General features: G+C 30.3%; 1 protein-coding gene across 6 annotated transcripts in view; it reads right to left on the reverse strand.

The window, feature by feature from the left end:
* Positions 1-23,998, reverse strand: part of LOC126759822 (ELAV-like protein 2) — an 86,828-nt gene that overhangs the window by 11,398 nt on the left and 51,432 nt on the right. For 2 of the 6 annotated variants that reach the window (XR_007667084.1, XM_050474955.1), the window contains exons 3-7: positions 4,628-6,310; positions 3,641-3,685; positions 3,271-3,531; positions 2,799-3,042; positions 1,963-2,007 (exon numbers count right to left, since the gene is read on the reverse strand). Coding sequence is in view for 5 of the 6 variants with exons in the window: in XM_050474955.1 (XP_050330912.1) it covers positions 1,963-2,007; positions 2,799-3,042; positions 3,271-3,531; positions 3,641-3,685; positions 4,628-4,826 (794 nt within the window). In the remaining variant the exon portion in view is untranslated. Of the gene's footprint in view, positions 1-1,962; positions 2,008-2,798; positions 3,043-3,270; positions 3,532-3,640; positions 3,686-4,627; positions 6,311-22,848; positions 23,150-23,998 lie in introns of those variants that run through there. The other 4 variants (XM_050474956.1, XM_050474957.1, XM_050474959.1 and 1 more) reach the window with 4 other exon arrangements.

Below are 23,998 nucleotides of genomic sequence, written 5' to 3' on the forward strand. Positions count from 1 at the left end.
AATTTTAGCTCTCTTACTCTCTATTTTTTCTATCTCTATCTCATCTATCTATCTCTATGTCATTTTTTTCTATTTTTGTAAGCGAAAAGCCGAAAATTTAATTTTTGTGTAATAAAAAGCCGAGTAGAATTCTGCTCAAGCTTGCATTTATACTCAAAGAGTTATTCCGGGAGGTAAAGTATTTCTGACTTCCTGCAGTTTTTACAGTTATTGCTACTTTTATTAATTTCTCTTTTTATATTCTGTCTCTCTATCTCTCTCTCTTTATACAATATTTGCTCTTTACTGCATAGTTTTCTCTCATAATACATTTCTTTGACAGGTTTTCCATTCATTTTTTAATAAAAAAAAATAAATAAAAAAATAATATAAAAAATAAATTAAAAATATAAAAAATATATAAATATAATATAAATAGCTGAGCATCGCTGGCGTTGTTTACAAAAAGTTGTCGCTCTCTTATTGATAGTTCTCTTTAAACGTAAAAATACTCTCTTTAAGTTATATTTTAGTTATGTATAGCACTACACAACCCTGCCGAGCGGTTCTATTATTTAAAAGAAACTAAATATTTAAAAATTTTTTTAATAAATTACAATTTCTTAAATCACACAAATCTTTGCATGCCTTTCTTTTGATAATTAATTATAAATTAAATGCAATTAGTGATTGTAAACAGTTAAAACAACAAGTACATACAGCAACAGTGTTAAAAATTGTCGAAAAAATTTATAACATTTTTATTATAAATAAAAAATAATAAAATCATAATTTTTTTTAAACAAAAAATAATAAAACATAATTTTATTAATTAAATGTATTTCTGTTTAAATATAAAAACAAAAAACCAAATTAAAAAAAATTAATACAAAAAAAATCAAGTGTAAATATGCTATTATACAAGCGTAGATGAAAATGTGTTTTTAAGAAGAGAATTTTTTAAAGTCCTACGTTTTCAAAATACTTTGTATAAGAGCGAAATGCAGAACTTTAACTAAAAAACCACCCAGAAACCGAAAAGAACACACATTTAGTATAATACAGTGTAATTATTGAAAGGCAGGAACGCAAAATTTAAGGTTATAGAGCGGTGACAGTCGAAAGCCAAGGGGAAAAGTTAATTACTAGTACAATTATAGCAAATTAAATTTCATTTTTCAGAGCTAATGATACACTGAAAAAATTTAAGGGCAAAATTTACTGCATTAACATTGAAAGCAAGCACATTTTCAAAATGTTTTGGTATTTCTTTGATGTCAAATTTACCGTTTTTTTAGATTAGAGTTACCACATAATAAAAATTTGTGTCAAAGCTTTAATTTTAAATAATATATTTAACAAAACTTTTCGTCATATTTACTTTTTTTTAGATACGATGGTAACTCTTCAGAAAAAAATATGTAAAAGCTTTAATTTTTTTAACACTTTTTAATGTTTACTTTTTTGAAATTAGAGTTGCCACATAAGAAAAAAATGTATTAAAGCTTAAAATTTTTTTTTTAACTTTTTTTAAATTAGAGTTACCATATCAGAAAAAAATATGTAAAAACTTTAATCTTTTTTTTAAACTTTTATAATATTTACTTTTTTTTTAAATTAGAGTTACCATATTAGAAAAAATATGTAAAAGCTTTAATTTTTTTTTAATTTTTAATAAAATTTTTAGTCATATTTACTTTTTTAGATTAGAGTTACCACAATAAGTGTTCATATTTAAGACTTTTTAGTGTGTCAAATAAAATTTTGAAATTGAAAATCTTTTAGTGTGTCGAATAAGATAGAAAAATTTAAAATAAAAAAAAATAAACTGTCTTTGAAATTTTTCTATTTTTATAATTTAAAAAAAAATATATTTTTTCACACAAATCTCGTTTTCTTTTACTTTTCTACACACAGTTGCAATTTGTTGAAACAAAGGTTTATAAAAATATAAATATTTTAATAATAACAAAAATTATTCACCTTTGCAAACCCTTGTTAATGGCTAACATCGGGCTTTTTCCAATGCTAAAAACGAAATCGGTAGTTTTTCGGTCAATATTATTATTTTTTCCACAAAATTAGAAGAAAAAGAAAAACATAAAGAAGGAAAAATTAAATGAGTACGGTTTTAGTAAAAACAATAGTAGCGAAAAAAAGTTGCGGTTAGTATGACTGCTGAGATCGTTTCAATTTCGTAAAGGTCGCAAACTATCGTTTTTTGTTTGAAAAAAATTATTAAATAATTCTAATTTCAGATTTTTTTTAATTGAAAAATGTGTTTGGAAGTACTTTTTGTATGGTTTGGTTCACATTTTCAAAAATAATATACAGCTAGACTCTGTGAGGAAAATACGGAATTAAAAACTATATGAAAAAATAAACAATAGTGAGCTTGATATTTGAAGCTATTATTTATTTAAAATAATATATGTTTGAGTTAAATTAAAATTTGAAGTACCAAATTAGAACTATCGATTTAACCGGTTATTTGAGGTTATAAAATGGGCTTTAAAGTTGCAAAAACGCTTTGGTGCTTGACTTGGCTAAACTAGCGCTTTACTAAGAAAGTAATTTAAATGAAAAAAATTTTAGTTTAAAGCTATTTTTCATAGAAAAGATTGCGCTGTTAACTCACAGCTGTAATTTTTTCACACTCTGTAGCTTTCACTACGCTCAGCTGTACTTAAAAGCTTGCGCACGCGCAACTAACTGGTACGCGCACCTTGTCATACTATGTATTTACGCTTGCACAAAGTTTTTCACATTGTCTACAATAAATTTCGAACTTTCCTAAGCTTTCACTTCATGGCACTTACCTTATACGTCCAGCCGATGGCAGTGCGCCAGCGAGTCGACGCGTTGCGGCAGCCGCTTGTGGTGTCAAATAAGCGGCCAATGGTGGTGGGAGTTGAGCTTTGGCGCTATTGCTGGGATTATTGGCAAATTTAACAGTAATTGGTTCGGTGTAACCTTTGGGCGTTTTACCATTTAATTCCTGTATAGCGCGCTCGGCTTCGTTGCGTTGGTCGAAACGTATAAAACCGACACCTTTCGATAGACCTATGAAAAGCAAAACGTAATTTTAATTATGTTTTCCTGATAAAATTAGAGCAGAGTTGACAGAGAGCGCTTAAAGTGACAGCAACGGAAGGTGTCAAAGCTAAAGCAGCGCATGGTTGGAGTCTGTACTGTATTGAGCGCCATAAACTGGTGTGTATATCAGCTTATATAAAAGCTCCCACAGCGCTCTGCGGTCTAACTTACTTGTATATTAAAAGCTTTACTCACCAGAAATATTATCACAGAGTATACGAGATGTAATTATCTTGCCATATGATGCGAATAGTGCCTCCAAGTCTGGTTGTGATAGATTTTTGGGAAGACCCGATACATACAAATTAGCACCCTTTATTGATTCCGAACTTGGACGGGCGTATGATACTTTAATCACTTTATTCTGCAAACGCAAGCCATTCAATGTATTAACGGCCTTCTCAGCATCCTCGGCGCGTACATAGTTAACAAAACCGTAGCCCAAGCTTTGGCCGACTGCAGCGGAAAGAGAGAGAGAGAGATAGTGAGAGACGTTAAACGGATTGAAACATAATTCTATAAGTTTGAGCTTAACGCATGTTACCGAATTAAAGCGGTGGCTTACCTTGCTGCAATGCCGGATTGAGTGCGGTCAACGAAGCTGGCAACACTGTAAAAATTATTAAATAAAAAATTAAAATTAATATTTTTACGCTACACATTACGAACTAGTTAATTTTTAGAACAAAAGTAACTAATTTTTAATTAAGTACATTAATAAAACATCTTTGGCTTTACTTAAACAAAAATTACTTATGTACATACTCAAGTAAAGCTTAAGTTTCGTTTGAGTTAAGCTTAAGTTTCACTTAAGTATTAAAGCTTAAGTTTCACGGATTTATTTTACTTTAATTTCTAAAGCTTAAGTTTCGTTTAAATTAAAGAACGGAAAAAGCAAACTTACTTAAGTACATACTTAAGTTTTGTTTAAGTAAGGTTTAAGTTTCACTTAAGTACTTAATTGTATTTGAAAAAAAACTCCAATTAAACTTACTTGAGTGCTTAAATTTTGGTTAAGTAAAGCTTAAGTTTCACTGAATTATTTTATTTTAATTTCTAAAGCTTACATACATACATATGTTTCGTTTAAATTAGGGAACGAAAAATGGAAACTTACTTAAGCACTTAAGTTTTGTTTAAGTTTTACTTAAGTACAAAATTGTATTTGTTTTTTTTCATACGAGCTACTGAAAGAAAACTCAAATTAAAATTACTTAAGTGCTTAAGTTTTGGTTAAGTAAAGCTTAAGTTTTTATTTTATTTAATTTCTTTAAGTTAATTTATTTTTCGCTAAATAAATGAATGAAAAAAAACTAGAAATTTGTAACTTAAGCACCCAAGTTAAGTTAATACTAAATAGCTAAGTATTACTTAAGTTGCGCTTGAATATTTGAAATATAGATAAACTTAGCTTAAGCACAATTTGTGTGTTGCGCGATTTTTACACTTACCGCTGCCAGTTTTCACACAACTTGTGCTAAAGCTTCACTTAAGCACAACTTAAGTGCTTTTACTTACAGAATAATTAGTGTGAAAAAAGTTGCATATTTACCCAAATTACCTGAGGCTTTGTCGCGCACAAGCTTGCAACTCTCCAATTCGCCAATGCTCGAGAAGAGCGAACGCATCTCTTCTTGCGTCATTGTCTGTGGCAAATAGTTCACAATCAAGTTGGTGCGCGACTCATCCGAGCTGCCATCGACGGAGCCATTGGCGCTGCCATTCTTCACAATATCCATGGCGTTGGTCATTTTCTTGCCGGTGCTTGCTTGTGGCGTTTGCTTTTTATTAACGGCTGTTGTTGCTGCTGCTGCTGCTGCTTGTTGCGGCGCTTGCTTGCTTTTGGGGCGTAATTTTGAAGTTCGCTCTCAACGGTTGTGTGCGCTCGAACGCGTGCTCTCTCTTACTCGCCTAACTCTTCCTTGCTGTTGGCACACGATCTATGATCTGCCTACACACGCACTTTCTCGCTTTTGAACTATGCACGCTCGCCTGGCTATCTAACTGTACTGTTTGCTTAGCGCTTAGTTGCTTTATTTGTATGAATGATTTGTTGTTGCTTAGTATTTAGTCTCACTGCTTGTTTAAATGTCGCTTAAATTTAATTTAATTTAAATATTTCTTTTATAAGAGCTTTGATTGCGCTTTGCACAAGTCCCGTTGGAAATTAAGTATGTAAGTAAGTAAGTATGTATGTAAGTTAGTTTAAGTAAGCTTTCGCTAAAAATTATCTTTACACAAATTGCAAATAGTTTTAGCTTTGCTTATTTATTTACTTTCTTTCTTTGTTTTTTTGTTTTTTTGTTTTTTGACTAGAAGACTTTACACTGTGTTGTTGGCGTGGAGCTTTCGCTTGTGGCCACTTTGAGCTTTCGTGCGTTTTTGGTAGCTTTCGCTCTGCGTTGCTGCTTGGTGTATGGGTTTTAGATCAACTACGATCGTTTTACGCGCGTTTCTTTGTATGTGTGTTTATGAGTTTCTTTCGCTAAAATTTTGCTTTTTAGTAAAATTGATTTTTCAATGATTTTTTCTTTTTGGTTTTTCTTTAGTTAGTTGTTGTTGTTTAAGTTAAAAGAGTAAATTTTGCTAATGATTCTTTATGTTCGTTAAGTGTGTATCTCTGCTTCTCAAAGGATTGTTCGTGTATTGATTCGCCTTTGTAAGTATATATAGTATATATATATTATAATATTTGCTTTTTTATTATTTGTTTTTGTTTTTTATAAAATTGCAAAAATGCAAAAAGACAGCAATATTTATATTTTTATATAATTTATATTCTCCGCTCACTAAGATTTTATTTAAAAATTTGCTTTTATGTTGTATTAAGTTCTCTCTTTACTCTCTCTTTTTCTCTCTTAACTGCTGCTGCTGTTGGTGCTGTTGCTCTCTTGATCTGCTGGTGCTTTATGGAACATTGGTATTTGTATGTCACGTTTTTATATTTATATATAGATATATATATATATATATTGTTGTTGTTATAAACTGTTGGTTTTATATTCTCTTTGTATAAATTTAATATGATTATTCGTTAGCTCCTTTTTATGGATATTTGTTTTGCTCTGCTACTATTCTCTTTAGTTTAGTATAGTTGGTTTTATTTGGTGGTGTAGATTTGCAAGATTCTCTTGGATCTCGATTTACTTCGCCGCTCTCTTGATTTTGCTAACTCACAGAGTTTCTACTCCCTTTTTGACAACTGCACGATTGCGCTCACGTTGAAATAATCAATCTGTAAAGAGAATAAAAAAATTAGTCTCGAACTACATATCTTTTTCGTTTTAAGCAAGAAGTGGCACGCTACAGTATTAGTAATTGCCTTAGTAATGGTAATTATTATTGTAATGGTATTTGTTTATAATGGTAATTACATTACTGGTATTAACCATAATTTCAGTAATGATAATTAAACGTGTTGTGATATTGGTTTGAAAAGAAGAAAGCATATACTTTTTTCGATATAGGCAGTAGGTGGCAATAACCAAATATTGAATCGAGGCTATTAGTAATTGCCTCAATAATGGTAATTGTCATTGTAATGGCATTGGTAATCATTTTGGACATGATAATTAAACGTGTTGTGATATTGGTAAGAATATTTGTACTGCTTTTAATAATTGCCTTAGTAATGAATATTGTAATGGTAATTATTATTGTAATGGTATTGGTAATAACCTTAGTAACGATAATTGCGACATGTAATGCTAATGATCGTAGTATTTGTTCCGCTTTTAATAATGAAACTGAATTTTTAGAATGAGTCCCATCACTTAAGGTGTGAAGGAATTAATTACTATTAATTAATTAATTACCATGGGTAGTACTGGTATTATTATGAAATTCATATGGATATTAATAATTGCAATAAGATTATATGAATACCAATATGTAAATTTTAGCGCTACTGAAAGTTTTACAAATAGTAATGGTAATGTAATGAAAAGTCAACAATGACAATTTTTCTCATAGTAATGGTAATGAGAAAAAAAAAATTTAGCAGAAATTATAAAACAAAAATTTATCGCAAATCCTTTACATTTTCAAACATTATGCAATATTTGTAATAACATCGAAAATAATAATATTTGAAGTAATTGTGTTGGGTTTATGAAGTAATTTAAAAAGTAATGGTATGTAATTGATTTTTGCAGAAAGAGTATCGTTAAATATTTATTTCGAACGTAGAAAATTACTGCAATTTTGCATTATTATGCAAAAAGTAAACAACAATTATGTTACCCAAGGTAATGGTATTGTATTGAAAACTCTAGCTATAATTATAACAATGACTTGTGGTAAATACTTAAAATTTTCAAACACAACGTAATATTTTTGATTAAAAAAAGTAATTTTAGGCAATCCTAATTGTACTGTCAAGTAATTCAAAAAGTAATCATAAGCATTTGTTAATTCCAGTAAGATTATCGTAAAATTTTCAAACACAACGTAATATTTTTGATTAAAAAAAGTAATTTTAGGCAATCCTAATTGTACTGTCAAGTAATTCAAAAAGTAATCATAAGCATTTGTTAATTCCAGTAAGAGTACCGTAAAATAGTTGTCTGAAATAAATAAATTTCTTGCGATTTTGTATTATCACAAGTCGAATGTAAGCCCCTAAGACCATCCCCCGCTAATCTACCCACCCACACACACATATGTACATATATGCACGTATGTGTAATTACTGTTTTTAATATAATTAACAATTGATCAAATTGTTTGCCAACATTGAAGTGGAAATAAACGTTCCATCATGACTTTCAAGAAGTGCTCAATCAGAAAATATATGCACTTGGACAAGTATACACATACACCAACACACCGTAAGTACACAGGCTTAAGCATATTTAATCAACAACAACAGCACCGGCAAGTGTAATGCAATACGGGCTATCAGGGCGCAAAGCAAAAAAAAGCAGACTGCGTAGAGCGCAGTGGGAGATCCCACGGCAAAAGATGTAATTAAATGAGGAGAGAGCGGTGGTGGGGGGTATGCACTGACATATGCGTTTGTTCGATATTAGTGCCCACATGGGTATTAATCAACTTTTTTATGCTTCATATATGAGAGTGTGTGTATGTGTTCAGCAAGTTGTTTGGGTTAAATAACAACCCTTAAAAATCACCGACAGCGCGGCCGCATAGAAACCCTCTTTTATTTATTTATCATTTTTTTGCTTTCGTGTTTTTATTTTCGATTTTTTGTTTTTGTTTTAAGCATATGCGGATTATGACTTTAGCGCCAGCGCTAGCACACAATGCCAACAGTGTGCGCTTTTGTCTCCTTTGTTTTTGTTTTTTTTTTTTGTGCGTTTTGTTTTTGTGCCACAAATGCAGTTAGTTGCAAGTCTTCCTATTGTTTGTGGTTGTTGGCGATATATTTTTTTCTTTCCATGTATTATGTGACTCTGGCAGAGCAGTATTTTTGTGCAATTGTCGGGAAGTAATTCACTAATTCACAGATAGATTTCATTTCATTTGCTTTGTTGGCATTTTTTCCGGTTTAACTGTTTTTCTTTTGTTCCTCCTCTTTTGAAACACAAGTGCTTGGAAAACAGGCGGTTTTTAATTAAATTTGTTGCATTTTAAGCCCAGCAGGGAAAGGTATTATGAAGAAAGAGTTAATTGATTTTGATTGTATGTATGTCAAAAATTATATTCGAAATTTTTGGAGAAATGCATTTACTATGTTGCTAATTAACATTTACATATATACTTAAGTGCGCCCACTAAAATTTTGGAAAAAAAAATTTTGCAACAAATTAAACACTATAAATATCGCATCATTTAAGCATAATTTTAAAATTTTTTGTTAAGCACTTAAGTTTTGAACAAGTTTCTTCGAATTTTGATAGTTTAGTTCCAATTTATTGTTAAACACATGTTTAAATGTGCAGAATTTTGAAATTTTTTGCTAAGCACTTAAGTTACTACTAAGTATTTGATTAAGTTTAAATTAAAAAGTAAATTTAAAGAAAATGTCTTCGAATTTTGACGTTTAATTCCAACTTTTTGTTAAGCACTTAAGTTTTTGTTAAGTATTAGATTAGTTTAAAGTAAAAAGTACGAAAAAAATAATTTAAAAGTTTTTAAGGTGTTTTTTCAAGTTTTCCTCGATTCTTTTGATGCCTGATTTCCAATAATTTTTAGCTGTTTCCAATTTAATTCCAACTTTTTGTTAAGTATTACATTAAGTTTAAAGTAAAAAACTACGAAAAAAATAATTTAAAAATTTTTGTGTGCAGAATTTCGATTTTTTTTGTTAAGCACTTACATAACTGCTATTTTTAATTAAGTTTAAATTAAAAAGTAAAGTAAAAAAAATTAAAAAATTTTGTTACGTATTTGCATAAGTTTCTTCGATTTTTAATGGTTTATTTCCAATTTTTTGTTAAGCACTTAAGCACCATTTTTGCAGAATTCTAAATTTTTTGTTAAGCACTTAAGTTTCTGTTAAGTATTTGATTAAATTTAAATTAAAAAGCAAAGTAAAAAAAAAATTAATTTTGCTAAGTATTTGATAAGTTTCTTCGAATTTTAAAGTTTAATTTCAACTTTTTGTTAAGCACTTAAGTTTTCGTTAAGTAGTAGATTAAGTTTAGAGTAAAAAACGTACGAAAAAAATAATTTAAAAGTTTTTAAGGTGTTTCTTTAAGTTTTCCTCGATCCTTTTGATGCTTAATTTCCAATAATTTTCAAGCTCTTATGTACATATGTATGTATGTATGTATGTACATACATACATATGTACATAATTTTAATGAAAGAGGTGATTAAAAGCTAACAAATAGTAAGCATTTGCGGTAGGTTTTTTTTAATATTTTACTATAAATAGCCGAATGTAATTGGCAAGTACCATTTTAGTAAATTTTTCATTAAGTGCTTAAGTTTTGTTTAAGTTTTTATTAAGTATTACACATTTTTTTATCAACTTTAAATTTTTCATAGAACTGGAATGATTTACATATGTATATAACTTTAAAAGTATTATTTATTGAACTTGATTTCTTCATAGAACTTCTGTGCTTTAAATAATATGCTAAGTAATTTTTAGGTAAGTTTTTTCAAGTATAACATATTTTGCAACAATTCCCATTTTACTTAATTTTTCATTAAGTGCTTAAGTTTTGTTTAAGTTTTTATTAAATATTACATATTTTTTCAAATTTGATTTTTTCATAGAGCTGGTGTATCTTAAATGACTTTCAGAGCATTATTTCCTTAAGTTTTTCTTAAGTATAGCATATTTTTTTCATAAAATTTAATTTTTTCGTAGAGCTGGTGTATTTTAAAAGACTTTCAGCGTATTAATTCGTTAAGTTTTACTCAAGTTTCATGCATTTTAAAATTGCAAAATCCTAGCTTTTCGAACATTTTAAGTTCTAAAATAGACTTTTAAAAAATTTCGACAAAATATTAATCATTTTATGTGAATTATTTATGCTTTAATAAATAAAATCGTCTTCACTTCGCCTCAACTACTTGCCACAAGTCCTTACACAGCTGCTCCTTTTCCGATTTGAATAATTTCTTTTGTCTTTCATTATAATTTTCCACTTCAGCTGATTTACATTTATATTTCCAACACCGTTTATTACATAGAATAAATACATAGATACACACGCTTACATACAGTCATATCGGATTTCTAATCAGAATTGCTGTGTGGCATGCAACTAGCCAGCCAAACCCGCTTGCTTAGCTGCTGCCTTGTTGGACTGCTCGTTAACAGCGCCTGGAGCAGTACTGTTGTGCTGCATGCAGAATGAACCTAACTGCTCGAGTGCAAGTGTGTGTATGAGCGAAGGGTTGCATGCAACATGAGTTCAAATGCACACACACACACACACAAATTCAGTGATATATGATACAATAGCGTGCTATGCTTTGTTGCTAAGCTAAGTTTTGTCTATTCTGTGACTGCCCTCTTCGCGCTGCTGTTGTTGCTATTGTTTTTGCTATCGAAATAGTCAAAATACCTGGCTAGAGTCCTTGCACATTTGATTGCTCGCTTTACACGACAACTTTGACTCGCTCACACTCGCATATGCAGCGCCTTTGGTTGTTGCATTTATGCCTCCTTCCTCTCTCTGCATCTCCCTCTCACACACATTGCATCGTTCGTATTGCATTTGCTATGCTACAACAATCGTACAACAGCAACAACGACAGCTGTGACTTCATAGACAAAACTTCACACACACACACGCACACATATGTACATGCGCTCACGCTAGCAGTTGAACAAAAATGCATAACTGCAGTTGAGCTGCGTCTAGGCGCGGAGTTCAATGACCTCACCACATCTACTTTGTCCGTGTTTTGATGTAGTGACTTTCGCGGCTGCCGGCACAACGAGCAGACAAACAAACGAACAACATACATACATATACATGCATATATAGATATGTATATTTGATCGTTATCCTGATTGAGATATCCTTGCATGCACATTATTGCCGTTGCTTAGAGAAATTAAATAAATTTCGTGTGCAGCAGACAGACAGACCAATGCACACATATATCTTTACATATTTATGTTCGTTTGTAGCAAATGCTCAAAGGTGTGTAAATATAGTTTATATTTGTTTGGTTATGTAATCGGTTGTAATCGCAAGAAATACGAGAAGAATAGCAGTTGTAAATACATACATATGTACGTACATATGTATATACAAGCTTATACATATGTATATTTATATATTATTATTAGAAATAAGTAGAACACATACACGCGCCTGCGGATAGATTTCAAAACTTTTTTACGATAAAGTAATTTTCTTAATAAAACAAAAATCGGAGTTTGTAAAGTTTTGTTAATTTAGCTATTTAAAAGTTTTTATATGTAGAAAAAAAATTGGAAGTTCATAAAAAAATTTCTTTTAAATTTTTTCATTTCTTTAAAATTTTTTTATGGGAAAAAATAGTTTGAAAAATATGCAAAAATACAAAAACACTATAGTTAATAATTAATTTACAATTTTAGGCTTATTTTCCATAAAAATATATCGTATTAATTTTTTTTTAATTTTTTTCATTTCAAAATTTTTTTAAATGAAAAAATATTTTTAAATAATATTAAAACATTAAACAAATTTTAATGGCATACTATCATGTGATATTTATATTCAAATTACTGTACTATCTAACCTATTTTGTACGCTAGAAGCAGTATAGCGCCTGCGGATAGGCTACATAAGCTTCATAAATGTTTTAATTTAACAAAAGCAAGTCGACGTACCCATATATGAGCTAAAAACTAATTGCCGAGCTGTTTTATAACTTGCAAAGAATGCTTTAATTCGCATACAGTGTGTATAATTAGTGTGCGTACGAACAACCAACATTATGCACATAATAATAAATTTAATTTTAATGTTAATGACTTTGTATTTAGCAGACAGTTTAGCGGGGAGACAGAAGTTTGCTTGCGAAGATTATAGAAATACATATGTATGTATATATGAAGATAGATAATGACAATAATATCCCTTCATCTCCGTGCTCTCCAGCACCCACTCACACCCTAATTTATTTATTTAAATGAGTTTATGGAAAAACTCGCATTATTTGCAGCTGCTTAGATCATTATTTACTAACAGCAGAGCAACCTTAAATTATAGCATAAAGAAAAAACACATTTCATAACTGTGACAACTTCTATTTTGTCTGATTTCCATCGCATGCGATTTTCATGCAGATAAATCAGCCGAAAACGAGGGTTGCTCTTGCTGTTATAATAGTTTTTTTAAGCTAATTACCACAAAAAACAAAAAGCATAAGCGAATAGCACAGAGTACTATATAGAGCTGATAAGAGTTGATTTTTTCTTTTTCATTTTTTAAAATGTCACTATGTCACTAGCAAAAGGAAGTAGAACGAAAGTCTGGCTCGAAAAAAAATCTCTTTTTGAAAAATTTGCGAGGGTGCGAAGCTGCTTATCGCATTTTATGCGCGTGATTTGTTGATTTAAGGGCTGTTCAGCTGCGAGCTTAGAAGCAATCAAGCAGACAGCCATATGCATACATACATACACCATATTTCATATATGTAAACAGCATGTGTCGGGCACTTGATACACCAAGCAAAGTGTGGTTATCGCGTGCAATTAAAACTTTCATATCCACATTTCATCTTATTCCTCTCTACGAACCATTTATTTGTAGTGCTTTTTCCAATGTTTTGTCGCCGCTGGCACTGTTTTGAGCGTGTTATGAATTCGTATGCCAGCTGACAAAAAAGCACCTTTAAACGCAAATGAAAAAGGTAGTTTGAAAACATCTGGAAATCAGATTTTACTAAAAATCTATCAAAAGCTTTGATAAGCTTAAAGCTTAATTTATTTTATTTAAGAACAAATCAAAATTCATATAAAACTTTCCAACAAAAGAGATTTAGAAGCAACAAAACCTTTTTTAAAATTTCAAAAGAAAACAATTAATTAAAATGCTAATTAAAAAAATTATTATTTTTATTTTTTTAAATTTTCAAAAAAAAATTTAAAAAATTGAAAAGTACTTTAAATTGAAAAAAATTAAATTTTATTTTTTTTATTAATTTTTAATTTCTTTTATTAATTTTTAATTTATTTCATTAATTTTTAATTTTTTTTAAATTGCTTTTTTTTTGAAATTTAAAAATTAATTTTTTTAATTGAAAAAATAATAATTAAAAAAAAATAATTTATAAAAATTAATTTAAAAATGAAAATTTCATATTTCTTCAATTATTTAAAAATTTAGTTTTTAAATTTTCAAAAGCAAAAATTAATTTTTATTTTTTTTTTAAATTAATTATTATATATTTTTAATTAATTTTAACTTTTTTTAATTAATTTCTATTTTTTCTCAATTTTCAAAATAATATATAATTTTTTTAATAGTAGTAATAATATATTCTAAATGTTCATTTAAAATAATAATTTTTTTAATTTTAAAAGTAATATATTTTTAATACTATCTTTCCCGAACCACTTTTTCAAAAAATTATTTTAATTTATCTATAGAAAAATATATTCTCAATTAACTTTAATTTTATAGCAGACTAGTTCGCTTTTGAAAAATGTTTTAAAATATTTAGAATCAAAGTCCCAGGAAGCCCCAAAATGTTCAACGCATAAAACTTAAGAAATTTTTATTGTTAATTTTGAGAGTCTAGTTCCTAAGATTGCAAATTGTTTCTTTCACTCTCAAGCATTGCTTCGACATGTGGTCACATACAAAGATGCAGAATTAAAAAAAAAAAACAATTTTAGCTAAAATTGGCAACATAACCTAAAACAAGATTAAGTTCCTTACAAAAGACAGAAAAATTGCACATAAACAAAAAGCTGTCATAGAAAAAACCGCACAAAGGTGTTGCATAAAAATGAGGTCAAACACAACACGCGGGCTAAAGTGTCAATTACAAAGCCCACCGTCCCACATGCGCAACGCCAAGCCCGCATTTTCTACAGCACAGCAAAGTGACGCCACATTTAAGACTTTTTGCTTTGCTCTTTACACATTTTTCTTGTTTCTTTCTACGCGACTGCTGTCTCCAGCGCTGACTTCATTTTATTTTTACTGAAATTATGTGGACGCCTTTGGGCTGGTTTGCTTAAATTGTAGCACTTTGTTGCAATTTCAACTCAGTCCAACACACGTTTACCCCTTTTCTGATATCTACTAGCGTTAAGTCAACAATTGCGCTGTTCTGCATTTTGTTTTCTTTTTCGTTGATATTTTTATGTGTCACTTCAGCTTTTGTGTTTGATTTTTCACACTTCTTTGGAGCGCATATACTTTTTTGTCGCCATTAACTGACTTTTTTAGCCTTTCAATTTTTTATTTCGAATTTCTTTTCCTGCGCTTTATTCGTCTTGCATTCTGCCGTTAGATCCCCTTGTTGTGCTTATCTTCCCTGCGACGTGTCATCATCTTTTGTGCTGTTTGTTTACACCCGTCGCTTGCCATGTTTACGTTCGCGTTACACACACGGCGTCTCCTTCGCTGTTGTTGTCGGCGTCAACTCTACTGCTATGCACTTCATTTGTTCGCCGCTTTGCTCCTTGTTGTTGCCGCAATTCTATTCACTTATTAATTGTGACTTTCTCGCATATGTTCTCAAGGATCGGTGCATCCTTTTGACATACCATTGGCGCATGAATTATGCGTTTTCCACAAAACTTCTTGTTTTTCACCTTTTCCTTACTCGCGCACTGCTTTATGTGTCTGACGTATTTTTCATTTCTTTTATTTATACCTTTTCGCATATTCTTCGAGTTTTCCCCTCGCTATTGTTTTGCTTCCCGCTTGCGTTCATTGACCTCACACACTGCCCGAGTGTTTTATGCTGCCGCAGCAAGTCTGCAACTTTGTTGCGCATTCTGCTGTCGTCTCTTCGCTAGCATTGCAACTGTGTCGTCGTCTGATGGGATAGCAGTGGCTCTTCGGAATATGTTCTGTCGAAGTGGTGGTTTTACAGTGGCATGCTTACAGGCACATGAACGACATGGTACCAGCTGTTTTAGCGACTTTAATATGAGCTAATGATGCGCTAATAGACGTGGGCATTGTTTAACGAAATGGAAGACTTTTGAAGGAAGAAAGGATATGTGGTTCCAATATTTCTAAGATTCTTATCTTGATTGAAAAATTAAGAAATTTTGAGAAACTTTGCTGTGAAGTGTGTTTTACTGGTGCGATTTGCCTCAAATTAAACAGTAGTTTACTTAAGACTCCTCTTAATATTACAGAACACTTTAAATGCAGGTATTGTTTGAGTTTTCAATAAATGTTTGTTATACTTTTTCAAACTTATTTCAAAATAGTACAAAAAAATACAGTTCTGCATCAACATCTACGAGCGAAATATAAATTTAAAGCTTCTTCTTCTTCTTTACCGGCGTTATAGTAATATCATTAAAATATCATGGTCATTAAAACACGGAAGCTTATATGAAGTAACGCCTTGAAATAGGCAACGGTTTGCGGGTTTTTGCGTAGAATTTGCGAATTACATAAGAAAACCAGTATAATCGTATAAGACATACAGTTAGATTCAGTGGAAGATTTTATAACTAAATTTCTAGGTTTACTACACTTTATAAAAGGGAGAAAATACTTCATTTCATTTATTATTTTAATTTGTTTTAATTGCAATAGGAGCTTAGACCTATAAGTAATTAAAGAAACTGTAATACGCCACAGTTCTAATCACTTTACAGCAAAATTTGCATACAAAATTTGAAATTCAATCAATATTAGCTTTTTTTTTACAAATTGTCGCCTGAGGATAGGCTTTAATGTAGCACTTTTCGCATGGAAAATCAGTTCAAGAGCGTAAGTAGTTGAGAAAATTAAAATATGAAACAGATTCAGTAACTTTACAAGAAAATTGGCACTAAAAATTGTAAAATTCAAGCACTTATAACTATTAATACAATTTGGCGCCTGGGGATAGGCTTCACAGCAAAATTTTCATTCTGCTTAAATATTATAAAAGTATTTTAATTTTACGGAGTTTCTCTTCGATTAATAAGCAAAAGTAAGCATATTTTTTACTTTCCGCACATTTGCAATAAACCAAAATTTTTATATTTTCAGCTCACGTGTGAACTAGGCATTATATCCTATGTGAACGCCATTAAAAATACACATCAACCGACTGATACATTTCTACTGCCTTTTTCCAAGCACATTTGCTTTGCTTTGCCAAGATTTTTCCACACATACATTCACATGCAATGTCAGTATGTCCTTAGTGCAGGATATTTATAGCTTTTCAAATAGCTATAATGCAGCCTTATAACAACAAACACACACACATGCTAAGTGGATACAATGTAAAAATATTTCATCACATGTATTTATACACAGTGAGCGATCAATAACACTGAATAATTAAATGGCAGACAAAAAAGTATATACAAAAGCAGAAAATTACGCTAAAGGAAGTGAGGTTATTTATAGAAGGATGTGCATAAGCAGAGAAGACTTCTGCAGAAAATTTAAATTGCTGAGAAAAAAGAAAACTTAAATTGTTAAGAAGTATATCTTCTTCTTCTCTACGGTCTTAGAAACCGCTTACGATGTTATAGCCGAGTTTTATATTTAAAGATTTGAAAGTTTAAAAGTCAGTTTTTAGAAAACATTGAAAAAGTCTTGAGAGCTTGGTTTGAGAAAGGCTTGCAAAAGCTTTAAAAAATTTTATAATTTCTTTTTTTTTTGTATTTAATATTAGCATTAGAAAATCAGCTGTGAAATCAGATATCAAACTAGATTTAAAATTAGTCGAGTTGAGAAATCTATTGAGAACACAAATGGAATTTCTTTGAAGCCTTCCTCTGATAGTGGATTGTAAAAAATGAGAAAAAGTTTTAATTTATTTAAGAATAACCAGAGAAACGTTTGGAATCAATTCGGAATACATTTGCTTAATTTAAAGTTAACTTTAGCAAACTTGAATGTGACTAAGTCTGGATGAATGAAAGTGTTAAAGAAAATTTAAGAAAAGTTGTTCAATTTACTTCAGAAATTCGTGAGCTGAAAACAGAAAACTGTTGAGAAATCAATTGAAGATAGGATTCCGTACTCAAGCTACAAACATTCAAGAAACTTTAAGTCAGGAATAATCAAAATTTTGTTTGAGAGTGAGTTGAGATAAGTTTCAGAACTGTTTAAATATGAGTTCGCTTAGAGTTGAGTGAGGCTAAAGGAGTTAAATTGAGAAATAATAAAACATGGCTTTCGAATGTAGGTACCTGTTTTTAGCAATTTGTATTGAGAAGACTTTATTGGATTTAGTATTGACTTTAGGGCTTAGTTATACAAAGAACCAAATATACAAAAATATATTAGGAAAGGTATAGCATATTGTCCGAGAATTGCTGAGAAGGGTTTAAGATATACATACTTGAGAAAGTTATTGCGAATAAAAAAAGTCACTTTGGCTAAAAATATTGCATATTGTTGCTTGGTTAATAGAAATGTTGGCGAGAAGTCGAAAAATATAGTAAATTTGGGTTTAAAAAGGCATGAGAACGTTTGATACTTATTTGAGAAATTATTGAGAAATAGCTGACAGGAAATATACTTAGTTTTAGAAATGTTATTGCAGCTTTTTGCTAATTGTACATATATAGAAATATTGGTGAGTCAAAAGAAATATAGTAAAAAAAAATATTTGAAAATGGTTTGAGAACGTTTGAAACTTAAATAAGAAACCTTGAGAAATAGCTGAAAAAGTTATTGAGAAGAAAGAGAGCTAAATATTGTTGCTTATTGCTAATTATTGATAGAAATGTTGATGACAAGTCGAAAAAATATAATAAATATGGTTTGAAAATAGTTTGAGAACCTCTGAGGTTGAACTGAGAAAACCTTAAGTAATAGTTGAAAGAGTTATTGAGAACAAAAGCTATTTTTCGAAAAAATATTGCAGCTTATTGCCAATTGTTGATAGAAATATTCATGACAAGTCGAAAAAATATAGTAAATATGGTTTGAAAATAGTTTGAGAGCCTCTGAGACTCAATTGGGAAATCGTTGAGAGAGTTATTGATGCTGAGACTTAATAGAGCAAGATTTCACATTGAGTGATACTTATGTTCGGCCTATTTTTAGCTTAAAAAACACTACGTAACAAGGAAGAAACGAAATCTATAATAAAAAATAAATATTATTCGGCTGCAACCTGCTTGAGAAATACTTCAGCTTCATTTTAAAAACTGTTGAGTATGCAAATTGTGTTTTGAGACTGCTTTTATAACGGTTTATAGAACCAATGCGTCCAAAAACTATGCTTATACAAAATCAGGTCTGTCTTTTCAGCAAGTAGTAAACGTAAAACAAGTCGCGAACAGTAGAATAAAGAATTTTCCAGAAATTTATAGGCGTGTCTGCCTTGCTCGGCTCTACAACGCCACCGCCACCGCACGCAAACAATGAAATATGACAACATTATCACAAAGTAGTTGCTGCCATGACAAGTCGCTCTTTTTGCACGTAATTCGAAAAGCAAAAATTTAATACAAAAACAAAAATAAAGCGAGCATGCCGAGCATGACAAAGCAGGCTGAAGGCACGCGGCCGGCCAACGCCTGACAGACTGCTTTAATATTTAATAGTAATTTGCGAGTTGTTGCTGTTGTAAAGCGGTGACAGCGTTTATTTGCACATTTTATTGTAATTTATTTTTGCATTCTGTGTTGTTTTTGCACTTTGATTTTCTGCCATTTTTATAGCGCCGCAAAAAGTAGCCAACATGTTGTCATAATTTATTGTTGTTTTTGTGAAAAGCAATTGTTTTTGCTCGGTTTTGGCAACTACTAACGGTAAAACTTTTTCGACTGCCTCTCCCTACTATATACATATTCTTTATTTTTATTATCCTCTGTGTGCACATTTCCTTCTATTGCTGCCTTGTATGCTAACGTTTTCGATACACACACATACAAGTAGATATACACACACAAGCTCGCGCAAAAAATTTGTATTTTTCCTAGGCAACAAAAAGCATTTCCATTTCTGTTTTTGTTGTCATCATTGTTGTTGCTGCTGTTTGCTTTGCTTTTTCCCGGCAGACAGATAGTTTCCTTGTCGCCGTCAGCGCAAACAGGCTGCAAGCAACCCACGCCCACCACCACACGGCACCCCACACCACTCCGCAAGTCTAAGCTTCAAATTCACTACCCACTCCCCCAACCGCCAGCACATTATGCCACAACTAAATATGTATATACTCGCTACTGCGGCCTTCCCCCCACTCCAGCCGCCCAGCCGACGCTTTTGCTATTTCTATTTTCGGGGTTGAATTTTATTCGCTCGCAGCTTTCCACTTTGCTGTCTGTTGTTATGGTTCATATTGATTATATTTTCACCAGCAGCAGTGTGGGCGGGCGGCGACCATTGGCGTGCTGGTGTGAGCTGAGTGGCTCGCCATCTAACTATACATGTGTGAGCCTCTGTGTGTGTGTGTGGAAACCGGTCTACGTGTTTTCGGCGTTGCGCTAGTGGGTGGCTCTTCCAGCAATCCATAGTACGTAAGTATGTGTGTGTGTGGCTGCTATCGTAGCTTGTTTGTGGCATAGCATACAAATAAATGGGTGTATATGTGTGTGTGTGTGGTTTAGTGTACTGATTTTGTTGGCGTTGTTTTGCGGCTGCTTGGGCGTATAGTTAAAGGTATATGGCGAATGTAAAATATTAGAAAAGCGAAAATAACAGGAAAATGAATGATAGCTAGTATTAGTTGTGACCAAATATTTATTTGCAGATCATTTTTTTTTAATTTAAGAAGTTTAAACATTTTAAAAATGTACAAAATGTGCAAATATCAAAAAAAGCAATATTTTGAATTTTTTGCAAAAAAAAAAACTATAATTTTTTTATAATTATTTAATTATAAATTATAATTATTTTATATTTATATTTTTGTTTTTGTAAACATAATTAAATAAAAATAATTAATTAATTAAAATAATTACAAAAATAATTATAATTATTAAATTTAATTTTTATAATTATAATTTTTATAATTATTTTATATTTTTTTGTAATTATTTAATTTAATTTACTATTTTTATTTAATTATTTGATAATTGACTTTTATAATAATTATTTTTTTTTAATTTTTTCATTGAATTAAATAATTATTTTAATTATGAAATATTTAAAATCCTTTTACTTATTTTTTTTTAATTTTTTCCAACTTCTTGCTTCGAAAACTTTAAAATTTGAAACTGATATTCGATTACAACTAGCTAACATCATTATAAGAAACTGGTGTTTTTGGTTCTGAAAATATTTATAAAATTTTAAAAAACATTAAAAAAATATCAAAAAGTTTAAAAATGTTTTAAAAAAATGCAATACTTTTTTCAAAAATTTTACAATCCAATTTTTTAAAAAATTTCAAAATATTAAAAATATATATAAAATATATATTTAAAATATTTAAAAAAAAAGTTCAATACTTTTTTCAAAAATTTCACAAAAATATTTAAAAAAATTAAATTTATTAAAAAAATGTATAAAAAATATAAAGAATTCTAAAAATTTAATAAATTAAAAACAAATTCAATACTTCTTTCAAAAAATTCACAATACAATAGTTTTTTTTCACAATTAATTGTTTAAAAAAATTCAAAATATTAAAAATATTTCAAAATAATTTTAAAAATTTCGAATTATTTAAAAATTTCAAAATATTGAAACACAAATAGTTTCCAAAAAAATTCAAGAATATTAGTAAAAATTGTTGATTCAGTTTAAAATTTGAAAATATTTGCAAATTTGATTTTAATTTAAACCATCTAAGTTCATATTGCATTTTAATGGATTTTGAGTAATTAATTCAGCTTATATTCCACCACCTCATTCCTCATTCCACCCATTATTAGAACCTCAACCAACTTCACACCTATACCATCCCGGTAACTCTATCGCTTGTCGGCTACAAACCGCATGTGTTATTACTCACATTTATGTCCATATGTCTGTACTCCACGACGCCTACAAATATGCAATCGTTTTGAGTGTTGGACAAAGATTAATTGCATTTTAAATAGAGAGTGTCTGCAGGCTTTTTTACAGCTATTGCATATCACTAATGGGAGGCAATACAGCCAGGGGGTCGGCGCCTTAATTGCGCTGACTTTAAAGGGTGTGTTGTGGTTAATAGTGGTTTGACGGATAATTTTTTAAATAAATAAATTATTTATAACTTTACATTATTTTTTTATTAAACAAACTGATCTAAATTTTTGAAGCAATTAATTTTAAATTTTATTAATTTTTTTTTATTAAAGTATTTTGAAATTATGTTTTTTGATAAAAAAAATTTTATATTAATTTTTTTGTAATTTTTTAAATTATTTTTTATTAAAATTTTAATATTTTTTACAACTTTTTAATAAAAAAGGAAAAAAAATTAAAATTTTCAAATAAAAATTTTTAAAATTTCTACATAATTTCACTTTTTTTATTAAACAAACTAGTCTAAATTTTTGAAGCAATTTTACTTTTACTGTTTTTTTAACTACAGTATTTTGAAATATTTTTTTTTAATTAAAAGTTTTAATTCATTTTTTATAATTTTTGAAATTTCTTTTTTATTTAAGTTTTAATATTTTTTAACTCCGTTTTAATAAAAAAAAGGAAAAAAATTTAAAATTTTCAAATAAAATTTTTTTAAATTTTCAAACAAAAAGTTTTAAAATTTTCAAATAATTTTTTTTAAGATTTTCAAATTTCATTTTTATTTTAGTTTTTTATATGTAAACTTCGTTTTTAATTCATTTTATCAATTATAAATTTTTACATGACAACTTTCTATTTAAATTTTTTTTCCTTATTTTTTGAAAAATGTTTAATTACATTTTTGATTTCAGCTTCGATTCGTTCTTTTTTCTTAGTGTTTCCGGGTTCATTCATATTCAAACCAAAACACTCAAGAAAAGATTTTGTAAATTTTTCAAATATTTTTCTTGTTTTAAAATAACCGGTTAAGGTAGCCAACCGTAGTACAACGCTTTCACACACGCCCAAAATGTCAGCCACAGATTTATGTATATCCTTTCTGGTGCGTAAAACTTTGCAATTAACCCAAATGTATTCGCAGGACACTGGGCGCTGGGCGCTTCACTTGCAATGCGTGCAGTATACTTTGTATTATGCGTGTATGTGTGTGTGTGTGTGTATGCGGGTGTAAAAGGTGTGGGTGTGCCACTTTGTTATACTAGACGAAAATTTTCAGACACATACATATACATATATAGGTACTTACAATGTTGAAAACCGAGCTTTGTACACAAACTATTCGAAACTATTCAAAAAACTAAGAAAAGTTTCAAATAACACAAAATATTGAAAGTTTCTTTTTTGTTCAGATATTATTATATTTGAAATATATATATATGAGAATATATTGTTTTTTGTTTTGCAGGTGCAGGAGTCAAAAAATCATAAATGAATGTTCTCGAAAAACGAACCAACGAACTAACGAACGAACGAACGAAAGCAACGAACGAACACGCACGACTGACAACAACGATGATCCTTATGGTTTGCCGATTACTGACGATATGCCACAAGCTAGCGCAAGGACCTAGTCGCCAACGTCCTGAACGCCTAGACAAGCGTCCAATTTGCAAAGCAGCAGAGAAATTAGCATAGCAAGTGCTGAGCGAGCGGTCATGCGTGAGCGCCACTGCTGTGAGAGTCGCCGCTACACGCTAGTCGCACTACTCGCACTAATGACTCTGCTAGGCAGGTGAGCTAACAGCCAGCAATCAACCCCTGTGACGCACTCAAGCAATAAAGGTGCTGCCAAGCAAGAGAGAGAGTCGCTGCCTGGGTGAGCATGCAAGTCGTGTCATTCTTAACAGCAATGCTTTTGCTCTTTTCAGCAGCATAACAGCGCAGCAACAGTAGATGAGCGGCGCTACATGCCAATTGGAGAGTAAAAGTGCCCTTACAGCAGCAAGTAGCTCTCACTGTCAGTAACACGCGCTTGCGTTAGTTTTGATAAGCGCAAATTTAGTTGGAAAAAAGGACACGTCGATATGCAGTTAACACTATTTGGAGAATAAAGGCAATGTTGGTGTACGGAAAGTGTTGCCAGGTGAATAGAGCGCTCAAGAGCAGAGAATAATATGTGTGGAGAAACTTATATAGAAGCTAGGTGAGTACGTTGCTAGAGACGGGTTCAATAATTGGTTTGCAGAAAATGTTTAGAAACTGATTTGATACAAAGGATACTAAAATATAATACTGAATAACAAAATTTTTTAATTTTATCAGCCTGTTTGAATGGTAGGAGCAATGTCATGAAGATATCTTGTCAAATAAAAAACTTTATTTCGATTGAACGGTTTAACCGCCAGCTATATTCTATAGTGGTTCGATATTAGCGATTCTAAAAAACATACAGCTTC

Source organism: Bactrocera neohumeralis, chromosome 5 (genome assembly GCF_024586455.1).
Source record: "Bactrocera neohumeralis isolate Rockhampton chromosome 5, APGP_CSIRO_Bneo_wtdbg2-racon-allhic-juicebox.fasta_v2, whole genome shotgun sequence".
Lineage (NCBI taxonomy): Eukaryota > Metazoa > Arthropoda > Insecta > Diptera > Tephritidae > Bactrocera > Bactrocera neohumeralis.